Below are 20,263 nucleotides of genomic sequence, written 5' to 3'. Positions count from 1 at the left end.
TGGTGCAGGGTGGGAAATCTTCCTCCTTTGTTCACATTGTCACCGACACAGAGGATCAAACCCTTCCCCTCCCCCAATTCACCACTCTAACGGTTTAAAACTCAACTGCAATTCAGGATTTTAAAAGGTACTATTTCATAGAATGTGGCCGATAGTGAGGAGGTTAGCATTTGTAGTCCATCCCTAACTGCACTGGAGAAGGAGGATGGTGAGCCGCCATCTTGAATTGCTGCAGTTTAGTCCATGTGTGACAATAGACAATAGGTGCAGGAGTAGGCCATTCTGCCCTTCGAGCCTGCACCACCATTCAATATGATCATGGCTGATCATCCTTAATCAGTATCTTGTTCCTGCCTTATCTCCATAACCCTTGATTCCACTATCGTTGAGAGCTCTATCCAACTCTTTCTTAAATGAATCCAGAGACTGGGCCTCCACTGCCCTCTGGGGCAGAGCATTCCACACAGCCACCACTCTGGGTGAAGAAATTTCTCCTCATCTCTGTCCTAAATGGTCTACCCCATATTTTTAAGCTGTGTACTCTGGTTCGGCAGTGACCCATCAGCGGAAACATGTTTCCTGCCTCCAGAGTGTCCAATCCTTTAATAATCTTATATGTCTCAATCAGATCCCCTCTCAGTCTTCTGAACTGAAGGGTATACAAGCCCAGTCGCTCCAGTCTTTCAGCGTAAGGTAATCCCGCCATTCCAGGAATTGACCTCGTGAACCTATACTGCACTCCCTCAATAGCCAGAATGTCTTTCCTCAAATTTGGAGACCAGAACTGCACACAATACTCCAGGTGTGGTCTCACCAGAGCCCTGTATAGCTGCAGAAGCACCTCTTCGCTTCTATACTCAATCCCTCTTGTTATGAAGGCCAGCATGCTTTTAGCCTTCTTCACTACCTGTTGTACCTGCATGCTTACCTTCATTGACTGGTGCACAAGAACACCCAGATCTCTGTGTACTGTCCCTTTACCTAAATTGATTCCATTTAGGTAGTAATCTGCCTTCCTGTTCTTGCCACCAAAGTGAATAACCATACATTTATCCACATTAAACTGCATCTGCCATGCATCTGACCACCCACCTAACCTGTCCAGGTCACCCTGTAATCTCCTAACATCCTCATCACATTTCTCCCTGCCACCCAGCTTAGTATCATCAGCAAATTTGCTAATGTTATTGTTAATATCATCTTCTATATCATTAACATACATTGTAAAAAGCTGTGGTCCCAGCACTGATCCCTGCGGTACCCCACTGGTCACTGCCTGCCATTCTGAAATGGAGCCATTTATCACTATTCTTTGTTTCCTGTCAGCCAACTAACTTTCAATCCAAGTCAGTACTTTGCCCCCAATACCATGCGCCCTAATTTTGCTCACTAACCTCTGCATGCGACTTTATCAAAAGCTTTCTGAAAGTCCAGGTACACTACATCTACTGGATCTCCCTCGTCCATCTTCAGAGTTACATCCTCAAAAAATTCCAGAAGATTAGTCAAGCATGATTTCCCCTTCATAAATTCATGCTGACTCTGACCTATCCTGTTACTACTATCCAGATGTGTCGTAATTTCATCCTTTATAATAGACTCCAGCATCTTTCCCACCACTGAGGTCAGACTAACTGGTCTATAATTTCCTGCTTTCTCTCTCCCACCTTTCTTAAAAAGTGGTACAACATTAGCCACCCTCCAATCTGCAGGAACTGATCCCGAATCTATCGAATTCTAGAAAATAATCACCAACACATCCATGATTTCTCGAGCCACATCCTTCAGTACCCTGGGATGTAGACCATCAGGGACTTATCAACCTTCAGATCTAACAGTCTCTCCAACACCAATTCCTGGCAAATATAAATTCCCTGAAGTGCAGGTCCTTCAGCCACTGTTACCTCAGGGAGATTGCTTGTGTCTTCCCCAGTGAACACAGATCTGAAGTACCATTTCAATTCTTCTGCCATTTTTTTGTTCCCCGTAATATATTCCCCTGTTTCTGTCTTCAAGGGCCCAATTTTAGTCTTAACCATTTTTTTGCCTTTCACATACCTAAAAAAGCTTTTACTATCCTCCTTTATATTTTTGGCCAGTTTACCTTGGTACCTCATTTTTTCTCTGCGTATTTCCTTCTGAGTACTGGTGTGGTTTACTTGTTTCCTTTTTTGTCCATTTTCCCCCTCGTTTGCATCACCAGGTCACCCTTGCTTACCAACATGCTTGTGCAGGCAGAATTTGAAGGTCCCCCATACCCGGAATTGAGTGCAATAGTCTTGAGTCAGTGTGCTGTACTGGCCGGTGAGCAGAAACCGACATTGCCAAGGGTCAAATAAGATGTTCATTCTATGGTCATGCTGAACAACACAATTGCATACTGTCTGCTTTACAAACTCCAAAAACTATCACTGTTTTCTTGTTAAAATATTTATTGTGCTTTATGCATTGCAACCTTGCACCCCTCCACCGGATGTGACTGTAGCTATCTAAGCACTCTTGCGTTGTTATCTCTTGTTTTTATTTGCTTTTCTCTGTGAGGAATGACGCTGCTGGAAAGACTAAATATTTTTCTACCTGTTGTCCTGACTGTCGGTCTCTGACTCACAGGTCATCGGCGGCAGAAACTGTAGAAACATGTACAATAATGCTCTCTCGGACCTGCCCACCATATATCATGTGAACATGGTGACCACTCGCCTGTTTGTGGGACCTGGCCAATGGGCGGGTTGGAATGCTGGGTTTTCGAGATTGTCAGAGAGGCTGCATTTCGAATGTACTTCACTGGCCGTGCAGCATTTCAACCTGTCCTGGGATTGTGAGGGTGCCACATAAATGCACATTTACTTTCACTGCATTTTAAAGCTGCCCTCCTGATGCACATTTTAAGAATTTCCTTCCCCCACCCCCCCCCCCATTCGGCCCATCACACCTGTACTAGCTCCATTATTTAGTCCAGCATTGGTACCTAGTGCCAATCTCCTGGTCTTTCCCCATATTCCTGTTCACCATTACGATCCAACAAAACTATCCAATGCCCTCACGGCTGCCACTTCCCACACAGCAGCATCCCTCAAACAGCAACATATTAACACCCGGAGAGAATCTGTTAGCTGATGGTGCTTGGGGATGCATGGTCTCACTGCAGCTGGGAGACCACTCTCTTTCAGATGGTGCCGCAGGATCTTGGACACCACCTGACCTTTCCTGGTCTGGCCTACATGTGTGGTTGATTCTTAACTGCCCTCTGAAATGGCCAGCTGTATCAAACTGGTACAAAGTCTAAAAGGAATGAAACGGGTCAAATCTCCAGTCATCAACCTTGGCACCAGGTACAACAGTGGCAAGCTCAGCCCTGCACAGTCATGAAAATCTGGGAAGTTGAGCCAGAACTGGGAGTAATTGCCCACAACAGAAGCCTCACATTGTCATACTGATGAAAGACACTGCCACACCATCCCTAGACATGTCCTGTCGCTGCAGAAGAGGCAGCACAGTGATATACTGTCAGGGGGGGTTGCTCTGGGAGTCCTGAAAATTGACTCCGGCTCCAATGAAGTCTCATGGGTTCAGATTAAACAGGGACAAGAAACCTCCTGCTGATTACTACGTACCGTCCTCCCTTGGCTGATGAATCTGTACTCCTCCATGTTGAACAACACTTGGAGGAAGCACTGAGGGTGGCAAGGGTGGAAAATGTACTCTGCGTGGGAGATTTCAATGTCTATCACCAAGAGTGGCTTGGCAGCAGCATTACCGATCAGGCTGCTTGGGTCCTAAAGGACATAGCTGCTAGACCGGGTCTGCAGCAAGAGGGAAAAACATACTTGACTTCACCGTTACCAATCTGCTCGCTGCAGATGCATCTGTTCATGACAGTATCATAAGAGCGATCACTGCACAGTCCTTGTGGAGACAAAATCCTGCCTAGGCATCCATGACGTACTGTGGGCCACCAACAGCAGCAGAATTGTACTCTGTCCAATCTGCAACCTCATGACCCTGTATATCTCACACTCAACCATTACCATCAAGCCAAGGGATCAAACCTGGTTCAATGGAGAGTGCAGGAGGTCATGCCAGGAGCAACACCAGGGCATATGTAAAACTGAGGTGTCAATGTAGTGAAGCTACCAGACAGGACTTCCTGTGTGCCAAACCTTAGAAAATGCATGTAAACAACAGGGTTAATCAATCACACAATCAACAAATCAGATCTAAGCTCTCCAATTGTATAATCTCCAGTCATGAATGGTGGACGTAACAGTTAACGGGAGTTGGAGGTTCCAGAAATATCCCCATCCTCAATAATGGAGGAGCCCAGCATCTCAGTGCAATAGGCAAGACTGAAGTATATACATCCATCTTCAGCTAGAAGTGCCAAGTGGATGATCCATCTCGGTCTGCTTCAGTGGTCCCCAGCATCACAGATACCAATCTTCAGCCAATTCGATTCACTCCACATGATATCAACAAACGTTTGGAGACTTTGAAAGGTTCAAAGGCTACAGGCCTAAACAACATCCCAACAATAGTTCTGAAGACTTGTGCTCCAGAACTTGCCACACCCCTAGCCAAGCTTTTCCAGTACAGTTACAGCAGTGACATCTAACCAACAATGTGGAAAATTGTCCTGTACACAAAAAGCAGGACAAATTCTAACTGGTCAATGACCCACCCCATCAGTCTACTCTCAACCATCTCAAAGTGATGGAAGGAGTCATCAACAGTGCTATCAAGCAGCACCTCCTCAGCAATAACCTGCTCAGTGACGCCCAGTTTGAGATCCGCCAGGACCACTCAGCTCCTGACTACAGCCTTGATTCAAACATGGACAAAAGAGTTGAATTCCAGAGGGTGAGGTGAGAGCGCCAGCCGTTGACATTTGGTTGAGTGTGTCATGAAGAAAACTCCAGGAAAACTGGAATCGCTGGGAATCTGGAAGAAAATTCTGCACTGGCACAAAGGAAGATGGACATGCTTGTTGGAGGTCAGTCATCTCAGCTCCAGGACATCTCTGCAGGAGCTCCTCAGGGGAGTCTCCTAGGCTATAGACTAAAAAAATGCTGGAGGAAGTTGGCAGGTCTGACAGCATCTGTGGAGAGAGAAGCCGAGTTAACATTTCGAGTCTGATTTCTTAAACATCTTCAGCTGCTTCATGAATGACCCCCCCCCCCCCCCAATCACAAGGTCAGATGTAGGGATGTTTGCCAATGACTGCACAATGTTCACCATTGTGACTCCTCAAATTCTGTTACAGTCCATGTAATGTGCAGCAAGACCCGGACACCATTCAGCTTGGGCTGAAAAGAGGCAAGTGACATGTGTCAGGCAATAACCATCTTAAACAAAACAGAATCTAACCTTTGCCTCTTCGTTTTCAATTTTCATTACCATCACTGTATGCCCCCCCACCCCCAAAGTCAACATCTGGGGGATTAGCATTGACCAGAAACCAACTGGACCAGCCATATAAATACAATGACTAAAAGAGCAAGTCACAGGTTCGGAATCCTGCAGCCAGTAACAAACCTCCTGTCTTCTTAAAGCCTGTCCACCATCTACAAGGCACAGGTCAGGAGTGAGATGGAATACGCCTCCCCCCCACCAACTTGCCTGGACGGGTGCAAATCCAAGAACACTCAAGAAGCTTGACACCATCCAGGGCAAAGCAGACAGCTTGATTGGCACCACATTCACTCCCCCCACTACTGATGCTCAGTACCAGCAGTGTGTATTGTCTAAAGATTCTCCAAGGCTCCACAGACAACACGTTCCAAACCTGTGACCACTATCATTTAGAAGGACAAGGTTGACAGATACTTGGGAACACCACCACCTGAAGTTTCCCTTTCAAGCAGCTTAGCATTCTGACTCGGAAATGTATTGCCGTTTCTTCACTGTCACTGGGTCAGGATCCTGGAACTTCCTACTTAAAGGCATTGTGGGTCCACATACAGCACATGGACTGCACCACTTCAAGAAGGAGCACACTATCACCTTTTCAGGGGGAATTAGGGATGGGCAATAAATGCTGACCCAGTCAGTGATATGCATGTCCATGTGAACAAATGAAAAAAAGCCCTCGTTGAAAAAAAGCCCTGCTGAGTGATGAGTCTGACTGACCTGCCTGTAGGCTCCATCCTGACAGAACCAACGAGATTGGAGACTTGTCACTTTCAGTCCTGAGGTGTGACGAAATTGACACCTCTGTCGCGTGTCTCACCTATGACTATTCCTTTTCTGTAACCTCCCGCAATTTTGTTAATTTCACCATGCATTTCAACACCGATGAACACTTATTTCTGTAAAGGCTATGTTAAAATCATAAGCTGGGTGGTGTGGGTAAAGAAACGCAGAGCTTGTTGCTTGTTCTGCTTTTGAGGGAGCCTGAGAATCTGTCAGCACGAGTAAACTGTGATGCCAAGAATTGATTCCGCTGAAGCTTCCCTGCTGAATGCATGTCAGAGTTCAGTTTCAGTAGAGAAGCAAATATAATTTGAAGATTGACAGCAGATGAGATACCTGCTGTGCTCCATTGATTTTTATCGAGAAAGATAAAATATGTATAGAAGAGTGTTAAAAGTTGTTGTAATATGTCTGCAACAACAATAACAACAAAAACTTGAATTAATTTGGTGTCTTCAGTATGGTAGAACATCCCAAGGTACCGTACAGGAGATTGATTTGACAACAAGGTGCATAGGGAAGCAATAGGTCCAAAAGATGACTGATGACCAAAAGATTTGGCACTGAAATAGGTTTGAAGAAGTACAGAGATGGTAGTGGTGGTGTTGGGGGTGGAGTAGTGGTTGGGAATCTTTAAAGTTTGCAATCCACGCAACTGCAGACACCACTATCACCAGTGACAGAACAATAAAATTCAGGGTCATGTAAGAGAATCATGGAGAGTTCCTCGCGGACTATTGTAGAACCAGAAGAGGATTCCAGTATCTAGTTTTGAGGCCATCAAGGGTAATGGAATATTGTGTGCAGTTCTGGTCTCCGTCCTATCAGACGGTTCAGAAGAGATTTATAAGGATGTTGCCAGGGTTGGAGGATTTGGAGGAGAGGCTGAATAGGCTGGGGCTGTTTTCCCTGGAGTGTTGGAGGCTGAGGGGTGACCTTATAGAGGTTTATAAAATCATGAGGGGCATGGATAGGATAAATAGACAACATCTTTTCCCTGGGGTGGGGGAGTCCAGAAATAGAGGGCATAGGTTTAGGGGTGAGAGGGGAAAGATATAAAAAAGACCTCAGGGGCAACTTTTTCACGCAGAGGGTGGTGCATGTATGGAATGGGCTGCCAGAGGAAGTGGTAGAGGCTGCTACAACTGCAACTTTTGAAAGGCATCTGGATGGGTATATGAATAAGGGTTTAGACAGATATAGGCCAAGTGCTGGCAAATGGAACTAGATTAGGTTGGCATCTCTGATCGGTATGGACAAGTTGGACCGAAGGATCTGTTTCCATCCTGTACATCTCTATGACTCTATAACTGGTTACTCAGTCATCTAGGGAGCATGATGCAGAGTAATATCAATAGCACAGGGTTCAATTCTCGAGATGGGATCTGTATTTCGCCTCCTCATTTTGCCCTAGTGTAATGGAGCTGCCCAATATCTTGGATCTTCCTTGTCTTCACTTCTGTTCCAAAGCAGCTGAGAGAGTGATGGCAGCAGTGCTCAGCAATTCTCCTCTATAAAGCCAGCAGTCTCCCTATGAAGGGAGATTGGTTTGGCTGGGCCTGTCTTCACTTGAGTTTAGAGGAATGAGAGAGGATCTGATTGTGAAGTGTAACATTCTAATGGGGCTGGACAGACTCGATACAGAGAGGAGGTTTCCCCTGGTTGAGGAGTTTGGAAATATGGATTGGAGTCTCAGGGGATGGGGTAGGCTATTCAGAAATGAGATGAGGAAACATTTCCTCTCTCAGGGAGTGGTCATCCTGTGGAATTTTGTCCCACAGAAGCCTGAGGAGGCCAAGTGTATTCAAGAAAGTGGTTGATAGATTTTTAGATATTAAACACATTAAGGGGTATGGAGAGAAAGCAGAAATATAGTGTTGTGATAGATGATCAACCAATATCATATTGAATGATGCAGCAGGCTTGAAGGGCCAAATGGCCTACTCCTGCTCCTAGTTTCTATATTCAAATTCCAGTAAGTCTTACCACTATGTGTGACCTTCCAAATCAGTTATAACTTGGAGCCACTCCGAGAAAAAACAAATTTCCTGTGAGTATTATTGTTCAGGTCTTCAGAACAGTCAAGCACAATCAACCTTTTGCACCTGCTCTTCCATTCCATGGGAAAAAGTGAGGACTGCAGATGCTGGAGATCAGAGCTTAAAAATGTGTTGCTGGAAAAGCGCAGCAGGTCAGGCAGCATCAAAGGAGCAGGAGAATCGATGTTTCAGGCATAATCCCTTCTTCAGGAATGATAGAGCAGGCTTGAAGGGCCAAATGGCCTACCCCTACTCCTAGTTTCTATAACCAAATTCCAGTAAGTCTTTCCCAAATTCCAGTAAGTCTTACCCAAATTCCACTAAGTCTTTTGGGCATAAGCCCTTCTTCAGCTTCCTGAAGAAGGGCTTCTGCCCGAAACGTCGATTCTCCTCCTTTGATACTGCCTGACCTGCTGTGCTTTTCCAGCAACACATTTTTAAGCTTCCATTCCCTGGGGTTAATGTCAATGTCTGTACCTAGACCCCCTGTTACTGACATCCAATATTCTCAGTGAAGAAGAATCAATCAGTCTCAATCTTGAAGGGACCAGTTGTCCTTGAATCCACAATCTTTTGGTGGGAGAGAATTCTAGATTTTTAGCATGTGGATCCCAAGATAAGGAGATCTGAAGCCTCATCAAAAAATAAAATCTGGTGTCCTGTGCTTCAAGCACAGTAGAAATATTGCAATTGCTGTTGGCCTTCTGAGGCAATTGTAGAATCTCTAAATCTGAGCCAGAAACTCCGTGTCTGGGTTCCATACCAGGATTAGTTGGCCATAGAAGGTGTGTTTGTAAGGTGGACAAACTGATCCGTTTATCAGTTGATGGGTGTGTGGGGAGTCTTCTGGGTATCCATCCCGCAGACAGTGTTGGCACTCCATGGCAGTACTTTGTTGGTGAGTGTAGACTATTTCAGAACAAGTCCAGGCCCAAACCCTCAAAAGGAGAACGGGAGACACTGACAGAGAGAATGTAGCTACAATTAAAGGTGTCAGTGTTACTAGGAATGGGTTGCTTCAAGTTAGGTTGAGCGATCTCCTGGATCTGAGGACAAGCTATCTGTTGCTGGATGCTGAGAAATGACTCTAAATGATTTAAGGCCTCAACCTTTGGATCTGACATGTAGGTGATCCTTAGGGTCCGCTATGATCTTTATCACAAAAACCCCCATTTGACTTGAAGGGGCTTCAAGAACATGCAAAGTCCTCCTCGAATCAGGTCCTTTTGAAGGAGACTTCTCTGCTAAGACAGCTGCCACTTGATTTCGGATTTAAAGAGTATAATCTTAAGAAGTCAATATTTGGAGTATTGCGTCTTTTCTGGATTGCCTGCAGCTAAAAGCCGTCAAGCCTGAGGGTGGACCGAGCAGTTTGGAAACTGAGCTTGACCAGTCTTTGCCCTCAGGGCAGAGAGCCGGAATGCCCAAATGGGCACAGGATGGGGAGCGACCTAATTGGATAGCAGAGGAAGTTCAAGTGGTCTACTCCTGATCGTCAGGATTTACAAGACAGTGGGACAGCGTAAGAAAGAAATGTTGTTTGGAGTAAAAGCCCCCATTGCTCCCCCACCTGTGCCCTCAGTGAATTAATTGTTGTTTTATTAATCAGTTGGAGGAGTGTGTGGGTGCAGCTGGGAAGCGAATGTTATCTGATTCTGCCATCCTGTCATGTGAACGTCCTCTCTTAATTTGATGCAATTATTTCATCAACAGGATGATATCAGCAGCCTGATTAATTTATAAAGCATGTTTTTACAATTGAACGTAGCTCTTTGATTCTCATTATGTGCACTGATAGCGGAAAAATTAGTATTTATGAAGAAGACTGTCAGCTTCTCTTGGCTGTTGGCTCTCAGAGCCACGAGTGTATCCATTGCTCAGTACGACGCGCTCCACTGTTTGTGCCTCACTCACTGTGTGTGGTTTTATGTTTCCCTTCTCTCTAGGATGAGGTGACACAGCCGCTGAACCTCTCAGCCAAGCCGAAAACGTTCGACCCCACAAAATCGCCTGCGTCACCCAACTCTCCCCAGATTCCCCCCTTGAAAATGAGCACAGGATCTAGCCACCTCAAACCGGTCATGTCCGCCACGTTGAGTGGCCCGCCTGGTCGAATGACCTCAATAGGTACGGCACCAGACTAGTTGTTCTCTTCTTCCTTTACACTTTATACCAAGTTTGTGTCTGTGGAAATGTCTGTGATTGTGCCAGTGAGTGTATGTGTGTGAGCATGTGTGCCAGTATATGTCTGTGAGTGGGTACGTGTGAGACTAAGTCTGTATGTGCCAGTGATTATGTATAAGTGAATATATGTGTGCCACTGAGTAGGGTGGTGTGGTGGCTCAGTGGTTAGCACTGCTGCCTCGCAGCATGAGGGACCCGGGTTCAATTCCAGCCTCAGGTGACTGTGTGGAGTTTGCACATTCTCCCTGTGTCTGCGTGGGTTTCTACCAGGTTCTCTGGTTCCCTCCCACCGCACAAAGATGTGCAGGTTAGGTGGATTGGCCGTGCTAAATTACCTGTATTGTCCAGGGATGTATAGGCTAGGTGGGTGAGCCATGGGAAATGTGGAGCTACAAGGGTTAGGGTAAGGGGTTGTCAGTGGGTGGGCTGCTCTTCAGAGGGTTGGTGTGGACTTGAATGGGCTGAATGGTCTATAGGGATTCAGTGAGTGAGAACATGTGATGTGAGAGTCTGTATGCATGTAAGTGATTGAGCGTGAGTGAATTATGTGTGAGCAAGTCTGTGTGTTTGATTAATGAATGGGTGAGCAGGTTTGTGCCCGTGAGTGTGAGCGTGCCGAGTAGATTTGCATGTGCATGTCTTTTTCCCAACAGAACACTGGTTACCAGATGCATGAATTTATGAGTCAGACGTTCTGCATTCCAAAAATGGATCCTCTCTATGCTTTGTAGGGAGAAGTGACTGGTTTAAGGTTCAAATGATAACTTGCTCATGTGTCTCATTCTCTCCACTCTTACTGTTGCTCCTTCCCACTGCTCCTTCCCCATGCCCATTGTTTAGTGTGTGTTGTGTAACTGTCTCCTCTACTTCCACCCTTGCCCTACTGACCCCTCTCAATCGCTCCCCTACTGGTCCTCTCCCCATCCCTCCTGGCCTATGCCATTCCTCCCTGCCCCTACCCCTCTCTCCCTTTCGGCCAGGACTCCACATTGAGCCAGATTTAGCTTTTGATAACAAACTGCACTTGCGGTACTGGACTGGATCAGTAAACTTGACAATGAACTGAGAAAGCAACAAGTCAGCACTCTCAATTAACTTGCATTATACGGCCAAATTCCTGGGTGTGACTTTAACGATGGCTGGTCATGAAATGACAAGTTCGGAGAAAACTCAGACCAATTCTTTTCTTGTGATGTCACTGCAGCTGCTATGTGCTTTTTATTTGTTTGTGCGAATTGTTTCACATTCCTGTAAAAACTTGCAGAGGAACACGCACGATAACAGTGAAAGAATGTAGGGGTGGTTATTGTTTGGTGTAGCTCTTTTGTCCTGCGTGCTGTGAGTTTGGAAGGGAAGCCACTTTTTCAGGGTCACGGAGTGGATTAGAGACATTATTTATGTTCTGAATATCAGTTAAAGATGCTGCCAATATTTTTGCATGCAACAGACCAAAACCCTTTTTTCAGAAGCAAAATAATTTGCGTTTACATGGAACCTTTCACGAGTACAGGACATTCCCAAACCTCACAGAGAATGAGGTGCTTCAGAAGTGCACTTTCTGTTGAAGTGTGGGGAAGTGCAGCAGCCAGTTTGTACACTGCAAGCTCCCACAGACAGCAACAAGGTAATGGCCAGATAACCTGTTCTAATGGTGTTGATTGAAGAGTAAATACTGGGGAGTAACGCTGGGAATACTGACTTAGTCCTTCTTCAGAATCATAGAGTCATAGAGATGTACAGCATGGAAACAAACCCTTCCATCCAACCCATCCATGCCGACCAGATATCCCAATCCAATCTAGTCGCACCTGCCAGCACCCGGCCCATATCCCTCCAAACCCTTCCTATTCATATACCCATCCAAATGCCTCTTAAATGTTGCAATTGTACCAGCCTCCACCACTTCCTCTGGCAACTCATTCCATACACGTATCACCCCCTGCGTGAAAAAATTGCCCCTTTTATATCTTTCTCCTCTCTCCCCTATGCCCTCTAGTTCTGGACTCCCCCTCCCCAGGGAAAAGACTTTGTCAATTTATCCTATCCATGCCCCTCATGATTTTGTAAACCTCTATAATGCACCCCTCAGCCTCCGAAGCTCCAGGGAAAACAGCCCCAGCCTGTTCAACCTCTCCCTATAGTTCAAATCCTCCAACCCTGCCAGTGAAACTTTTACAAGGGCCTGAACAAGCAGTGGGGGGGAACAGTTCAGAATTTCATCAGACTACACGCACAACAGTGCAGCACTCCCTCAGTACGGCATTGCAGTATCTACCTGCAATTCTACTGTCGAGGCCGAGGCTGGAACTTGAATTCAAAACCTGTTGACTGAGAAGCATAGTTTGGTTAAAGGAAGATCATGTTTAACAAATCTGGTCAAAATATTTGAGGCGATAGCTGGGAATGATGATGAAGGCACAAACACAGAGAGTGCTGGAGGAACTCTGTAGGTCTGACAGAGAGAGAGAGAGAGTTAATGTTTCAAATCCAGTCACCTTTCCAGAGAACTCTTCTCGTGTAATCATTTTCTATCTAAATCATCCAATTCCCACTGGAATGCCCAAATTGAAGCTGCCCCTCCACATTTCAAGGCATTGCATTCCATACCCTAAGCACTTGCTATGTAAAGTGATTTATCTTTCCTCATATTACCCTTGGTATTTTTCCATGTCACTTTAATCTACACCCTTTGATTTACGAGTGAGAACAGCTACTCTCTCTCTATCGTCTGTAGCCTGGTCATGATTTTGAGAATCTTTATCAAAACTCACCTTAGGTTTCCTCTCTTCAAGTAGAATAATCTCTCCCAGTTACTAAAGTTTTTCATAGAATCGTAGAACCCCTCGAGTGCAGAGAGCGGCCATTCAGCCCATCACGTCTGCGCTGACACTCTGAAGAGCATGCCATCCAGAACCACCCCCTTACCGCATCCCCAACTGCGTGGGGTTTTAACCATGGTGAGCCCACCTAGCCTGCCCATCCCTGGACACTATGGGCACCTTAGCATGGCCAATTCACCTAACCTGCACATCTTTGGACTGTGGGAGGAAACTGGTGCACCTAGAGGAAACCCACGCAGACGCGGGGGAGCATGCAAACTCTACACAGACAGTCGCCAGAGGGTGGAATTGAACCCAGATCCCTGGTACCACGAGACAGCAGTGCTAACCACTCATTTTGGAGCCTTTCTTGTAAATCGCTCTTGTGCTCTCCAGTGGATCCACATCCTTCCTATAATGGGTGACCCACAACTGGGTACTGAATACTCCAGCTGTGATCTAACTCACCTCCTTTATTGTGTCCCCAATGCCCCAGTAGATCTTTAGCTAGGGAACAAATGGCAGTTTAAGGGGCTCTGTTGTCGGCAGTATTGACAGCTATCAATTGCCTTGCTACCATGACCAACTTGAAACCAGTTTGGAATCTGGTCCCCATCCCATCCAATTCAATCCACCCTCACAGACCCCCACCGCCATCAGACTAGGGGGCATGCAGGCTGCCCCATATGAGGGACGTAACAAAGGCCATGATTAAACTTTGCCCTTGCAACACAGCATCCCTGACAGTGCTGCATTCCCTCGATATTACTGAAGGGCTATGAATCTTGAGATTAGGATTCAAGTCTGTGGAAGAGCGTTGAACCCACAACCTTCTGATTTACAGCTGCCAGCCATTGAGTCATGGCTGCTACCTGTCCACACTCACTGTTGACCACTTAAAAGGTGGGGTGATACAGTGGTTCAGTGGTTAGCACTGATGCCACACAGCGCCAGGGACCCGGGTTGGATTCCAGCCTTTGGCGACTGTGTGGAGTTTGCACATTCTCCCCGTGTCTGCGTGGATTTCCTCTGGATGCTCCTGTTTTCTCCCACTGTCCAAAGATGTGCGGGTCTGGTGAATTGGCCATGCTAAATTGCCCATAGTGTTAGGGGCATTAGTCAGAGGGAAATGGGTCTGGGTGGGTTACTCTTCGGAGGGTCGGTGTGGACTTGTTGGGCCGAAGGGCCTGTTTCCACACTGTAAGTAATCTAATCTAAAAAAAAATCTAATCTAATCTGACTAAACCGTGCTAATTGCAAAAGGATCAATTAAACTGACCTGAACTGGAATCATTTGCCCATTTGGTCATTAGCTCCACCAGTTTGTGAGATAGGAACAGCACAAGAAATAGATTTCTTGAGTTGCTTCTGATTCTAAGCAATTAGTTCTCTTTCAACTTTTAGAATTAGTTTCCTGCTAGAAGTGAAATTACTCCTTATTATTTTGCGTTTTAGTTTCACTGAACCATGCTGCAAGATTAATATTAGACTTCAGACCTCTATAGAGATTTACAAAATTATGAGGGGCATGGATAGGGTAAATAGACAAAGTCTTTTCCCTGGGGGTTGGGAAGTCCAGAACTAGAGGGCATAGGTTTAGGGTGAGAGGGGAAAGATATAAAAGAGACCCACGGGGCAGCTTTTTCACGCAGAGGGTGGTACGTGTATGGAATGAGTTGCCAGAGGTGGTGATGGAGGCTGGTACAATTGCAACATTTAAGAGGCATTTGGATGGGTATATGAATAGGAAGGGTTTGGAGGGATATGGGCCGGGTGCTGGCAGGTGGGACTAGATTGGATTGGAATAGCTGATCGGCATGGACGGGTTGGACCAAAGGGACTGTGTCCATGCTGTACATCTCTATGACTTTATGTTTGCTGGAGTTATGTCTTGAAAATGTTTGGGGCTATCAATTTGATTTATTTATTTTCACGTGTATTTTGTTGCAAAATACAGTGAAAAGTGTTGCATAGTGTCGCCTCTCTCCAGCGGCATCTTAAAACACAGTGAAATAAACCAAAACGTTGAAGATACAGCCTGAAAAATGAAGAAATGAAGTAAAAGTGTTTAACTTTAAAGGCCTTTTTGTTAAGTGTTTCGCCATTGGCCTAGTGGCCAGGCATAGGTTCCCTTTGCCACATCACTGCCGTTAGAACAAAAGGCACCACTCTTTGGTACCATCTTGCCTCAACCAAAGCCCTCACAGTGGGTCCTCCACAGACCTCGCCAATACAGATGCCATTGGGTACCGCACCAGCCCAAACTCGACTCTGCCACCGCTGTCATGTGTTTGCTTTGGGCTCACCTCACCGATGCAGACACCAGCGATGACATAAGGTACTGCACTGGCCCAACTCATCTCCGCCTCCATGAATCTGCTCTGGACGCTGAGAACCCAAACTCGTCTCCGCCCGAGCAGCCAGGCGCTAGGACCGCCTCATCGATGCAGAAGCTGCCTTTGTGATTGGCTCAATTAGTTGCACTCTTGCCTCTAGGTGAGAGAGTTGCGAGTTCAAATTTCAGTCAGAGATGGAACCCAGGCAAATACTGGCAGTGTGGGAGGAATCTGCTTTTGGATGGGAAGTTAAATTGAAAAGCTTTGTCTGTCCTTTCAAGTGGAGGATTAGGTCTGTACAGAACTATGGGAAGAGGAAAAGCAGAGTTCTCCCTCATGTCTTGACAAATATATATACCCCTCAACCAACATCAGTACAAGCAGGTTATCTGGTTATTGTGTGGGATCCTTCTGTGTTCCATGTTGCCTGTGTATTTTTTCAGTATTTGTTCACTGTATGTAGGCATCATGGCAGCGTTTTGAGAAGGTGGTGATAAGCCAGCTACATCAAAACAACTGTTGGCTCTTTCAGAGGGCAGTTAAGAATCAGCCATGTTGCTGTGGATCCAGAATCACATCAAAACAACAGATTTCCTTCCCTAAAGACTGTTAATGAACTAGCTGGGTTCTTTTTTGTTTTATTCATGCACGGGTTAAGGGCATCACTGGCTGGGCCAGTATTTATTACCCAGAGGGCAGCTAAGAGTCAACCACATTGCCGTGGGTCTGGAGTCACATGTAGGCCAGACCAAGTAAGGATTCCTTCCCTAAAGGACATTAGTGAAACAGATGGGTTTTTCCAACAAGTGGCCATGAATTCATGGTCAACATCAGACTCTTCATTCCAGATTTGTTTGCACTATTGAATTCAAATTCAGCCATCTGCCATGGCAGGATTCAAACTCAGGACCCCAGAACATTACTTGGGTCTCTGGATTAACTATCCAGCGAAAATACCACTAGGCCGTTGTCTTGTAACTCTGTATAAAAGCAAAGCACTGTGGATACTGCATCTTTGAAATATAAACGAAAGTGCTGGAGGAACTCCGGAGAGAGAGAAGTAGAGTTACATTTCAAATTTGGTATGACTCTTCCAAAAACCCTTAGGACTCCAGATCACACTGGACTAGAAATGTTAACTCTATTTCTCTCTCTTTCCATTGCTGCCAGTCCTGCTGAGTTTCTCCAGCACTTTCTGTTCATTTTATTTCTGACTACAATCCTATAGCATTAGCATCAGCATTATCATGAACTCAGTTTATCTTCCCTAGCTGCTGTAGTGCCATTATTAATCCAAGTCTTTAACAGTACAGTATACTATTTCCATCTCCTGTGACGTCCCACTTTACAATAGTAACAACACTTTAAAACCCTCTGGCTGTGGGACATCCTACAACCACCCAAGACTCAATATAAATGTTTTGTATTATCATCAACCAAAGGAAAGCTGAGGTGTATGGATCAGAAAACTCCATCTGTTTCTATTTCTTTTCCTCTCAGTTTATTAACTAAGATGAAACAAAAGAATTGCGGAAATTGGAAATCTGAAATAAAAGCAGGAAGTGCTGGAGAAGCTCAGCAGGTCTGGCAGCACCTGTGGAGCGAAAGCAGTTTATTCACTGTTCTGCGCAAATGGACGGTATAGGATTAGGCCACTAAGTCCCTCCAGCCTGTTCTACCATTCAGTAAGATCATGGCTGCTCTGTTTTTGTTTCAAATTCCATTATCTATCTACCTCAATAACCTTCGAATCTATAACTATAATTTATCTGTCTTTGCCTTAAAAATATTTGACGATTCCGTATCCGCCATCAGCTGAGGTAGAGAGTTCCAGTGTCACCCAACCCTCTGAGAGAAATATTTCTCCTCATCTCTGGTCCTTAAAGGATGACCCCTAGGTTTGATCTCGGGACTGCAATTGGCTTTGGTGCTCTTGGGCCAAGCAGGAGAGGAGGCATTTGACCAGACTCCAAATCCTCATTGTCATCCAACAGCCTGTGCTGGAAATGACGAGATGTGGGCAGGAGGATAAGGTAAGGATCGTGGTTCACTGCGATGCACCTAATAGCTGAATAGCAGGTCGAAACCCAAAGATTGGGTCCGCACAGTGGATGGCAGCGTTCACAAGAGATATGGTACTTTTAGAGCAAGGTTTAACTGGGAGGCAATATTTTCAAAGTATTTATTAAGTCCCTTCATAACTTGTTTCTAATGAGCAATGTAGAGAAGCTTAGTGTTTCTTAAAAAGAAAATGATAATGGTCTATTCCATGTACTGTAACACTTTGGATATTATTCACAAAGCCCCTTGCTCCTTCTCTTCAACATCTCAAGTTGATTCTGCGAACAAGCTGGTCTTTATTCTTCTCCCCACTCCTTTCTATCCAGACATCCTGTCGTCCATCACATCCTCGGGTTATTTGAATGACCATGATGCCGTGGCTAAGGCAATTCAAGAGGCCAGGCAAATGAAGGAGCAGCTTCGAAGGGAACAGCAGGCATTGGACGGGAAGGTTGCAGTCATCAACAGTCTGGGACTAAATAACTGCAGGATGGAAAAGGTCAGTTTGCGATGCTTGGGCTCCGAGTTGTGGGTTTTATTTTTCAGTAGCAGGCAGCTTTATTGCAGCTTGCCTGCCTTAAGAGAGAGAGAGAAAGAGAGAGACAATGTGCCTTTTATTGAGAGAACTAGGCACAGTCTCAGTGCTCTCAACCCCTCCCCGTTCGGTCTCATTTAATGAAATTTAGCATCTGATTTAGACGAAGAGACACTATTTTTAGCACAAAGGCATCAGGAATGAACGGGGTTCAGAAAGGGCCAGAATTAACTTTGTTTACTTGTTTGTGGGAAGGCATAGCCTAATTTAATTTGGAATTTCTAATTAAATTAGTTCACGCCTTGCACCAAATAACAGTATTACCGTTTACAGAGATGTGGGATTTTGTAAAGCATACGACAGCCTTTGCTACATATTGCTGCTAGTATTTTTTTTACCATATCGAGACCTTTGCTTATGAACAACTTGTATTTTAAGCAGGGACAAGTCAAAATAATTCTTCAATAATTCACATGCTGTTCTACAACACTGCCTCTATACTGATAATCCCATACAAATGCTAGAAATGCCATATCAATGATCTGTTCAAATAATTGGTAATCACAGGTAATCTCTGCCTGTTGTGGAAAAATACGATACATAGCAGATGCTAAAGACCGTGGCAGGTTAAAGACCCTGTGTAAGGCAAGTTCCAATGCGGCCAGACCTGCTGAATATCTCTGTTAACTCCTGTTCTTTTTCCTGCCAGCTATGGTGGAGGACAATGCCCAGGGAGAGTGGCATTTTCCTTGGCAGCATACCCAAGGTTGGGTCCTGTCTCATGGTGCTGTCAAAGCCTTTGCCACCTAGCTCATATTTAAAGCAGAATTCAGTCTCCTGAGTGCAAAGGCCAGCAGTCCTCATACAGCTTGGCCAAAATCATGCTTCTTTAATAAATTCATCCCTTCTCCATGTTATCTTTTACACCTTTCCCCTCCACTGCATCTTGCTGGGACAAAGTTGTACCTGGCCACATTAGTGCATAGCCCTGAATAACCGAACCTCAGAGCTGCGTTGTGAGCATAGGGCGACACAGTGGTTAGCACTGCTACCTCACAGCGCCAGGGACCAGGGTTTAATTGCACTCTTGCGAGACTGTCTGTGTGGACTTTGCACATTTCCCCCCTCTTTCCCCCCCACCCCCCCCCCCCCGGATGCTCTCCGGTTTCCTCCTACAGTCTAAAGATGTACAGGGTAGGTTGATTTGGCTGTGGTAAATTGCTCATAGTGTCCTGGGAGGTGTGGATTAGCCATAGGAAATGCAGGGTTGTAGGGCAGGGGAGTGGGTCTGGATGGGCTGGTCTTTGGAAGGTCAGTGTGGACTCGATGGGCCGAATGGCCTGCTTCCACATTGTAAGGATTCTCTGACTCACAGACCCATACTCTTGAACGGAAATGCAAGTCATCATCGACAGGAAACCGGACTGATATACTTGCCCTGTTCCTGGTAATACTGAATCCAAATGTGCCACAATAAAGACTTTATCCTCAGTTATGTCTAGGATTTCGACATTTATTGTCCATTCTGAACTACCCTTGAGAAGGAGGTGGGGAGGAAACTCCTCTCTGGCTTTTTTGCAGCGAGCGACTGATTCATTTCAGATGCCTTGTGTTCTTATTTTTTTATTGGCAGCCGAGCGTAATGTTAAGGTGGACCCTTGTGACAGCGCGCTTCCAGAGAGCGTCAACAGGAAGGCCTGTTTACTTTCTGAAAGGCCGCAGTGGGTGCAGCCAGTGGTTTGGGAATGGATGACTGCGAACCCAAATGTGGGCTCTTGGGTCCAGCTTTCCTTCCCTCTTCTTCGGGAGCAGCACCAGCCTGCTTCCTATCCAAATTCAGAAACCAGGGAAACACTGAGAACCACAGACCCCACATGGCAATCCCTCTGCGCCACATTTATTCAGACCACCAACGTGCTCCCGCTGCAGACACTGCTGGCTCACAGAGGGTTAACCATTGTGGTTGTATTAACCCTGTTAGTCATTATCAGACTGGTTAGCAGAGCTTTGAGCTGGGGCTGAGGCACAGACAGAAGGATGCTGCAGCAAATTTTATTTTTAGAATGGTTCAAAAAAAAAACCCTGGCTCTCGCAAGAAGG

At 45.6% G+C, this 20,263-nt stretch overlaps 1 protein-coding gene across 11 annotated transcripts in view; it reads left to right on the top strand.

The window, feature by feature from the left end:
* The window catches only part of sox5 (SRY-box transcription factor 5), a 372,706-nt gene that overhangs the window by 276,623 nt on the left and 75,820 nt on the right, over positions 1-20,263 (top strand). For all 11 annotated transcript variants that reach the window (XM_072562296.1, XM_072562294.1, XM_072562297.1 and 8 more), the window contains 2 exons: positions 10,175-10,355; positions 17,955-18,127. In XM_072562296.1, the coding sequence (XP_072418397.1) occupies positions 10,175-10,355; positions 17,955-18,127 (354 nt within the window). The remainder of the gene's footprint in view (positions 1-10,174; positions 10,356-17,954; positions 18,128-20,263) is intronic.

This window comes from Chiloscyllium punctatum, chromosome 44, assembly GCF_047496795.1.
Source record: "Chiloscyllium punctatum isolate Juve2018m chromosome 44, sChiPun1.3, whole genome shotgun sequence".
NCBI classification, from domain to species: Eukaryota; Metazoa; Chordata; class Chondrichthyes; order Orectolobiformes; family Hemiscylliidae; genus Chiloscyllium; species Chiloscyllium punctatum.
The sequence above is the reverse complement of the archived record's forward strand: the minus strand, read 5'-3'. Positions and strand labels throughout refer to the sequence as shown.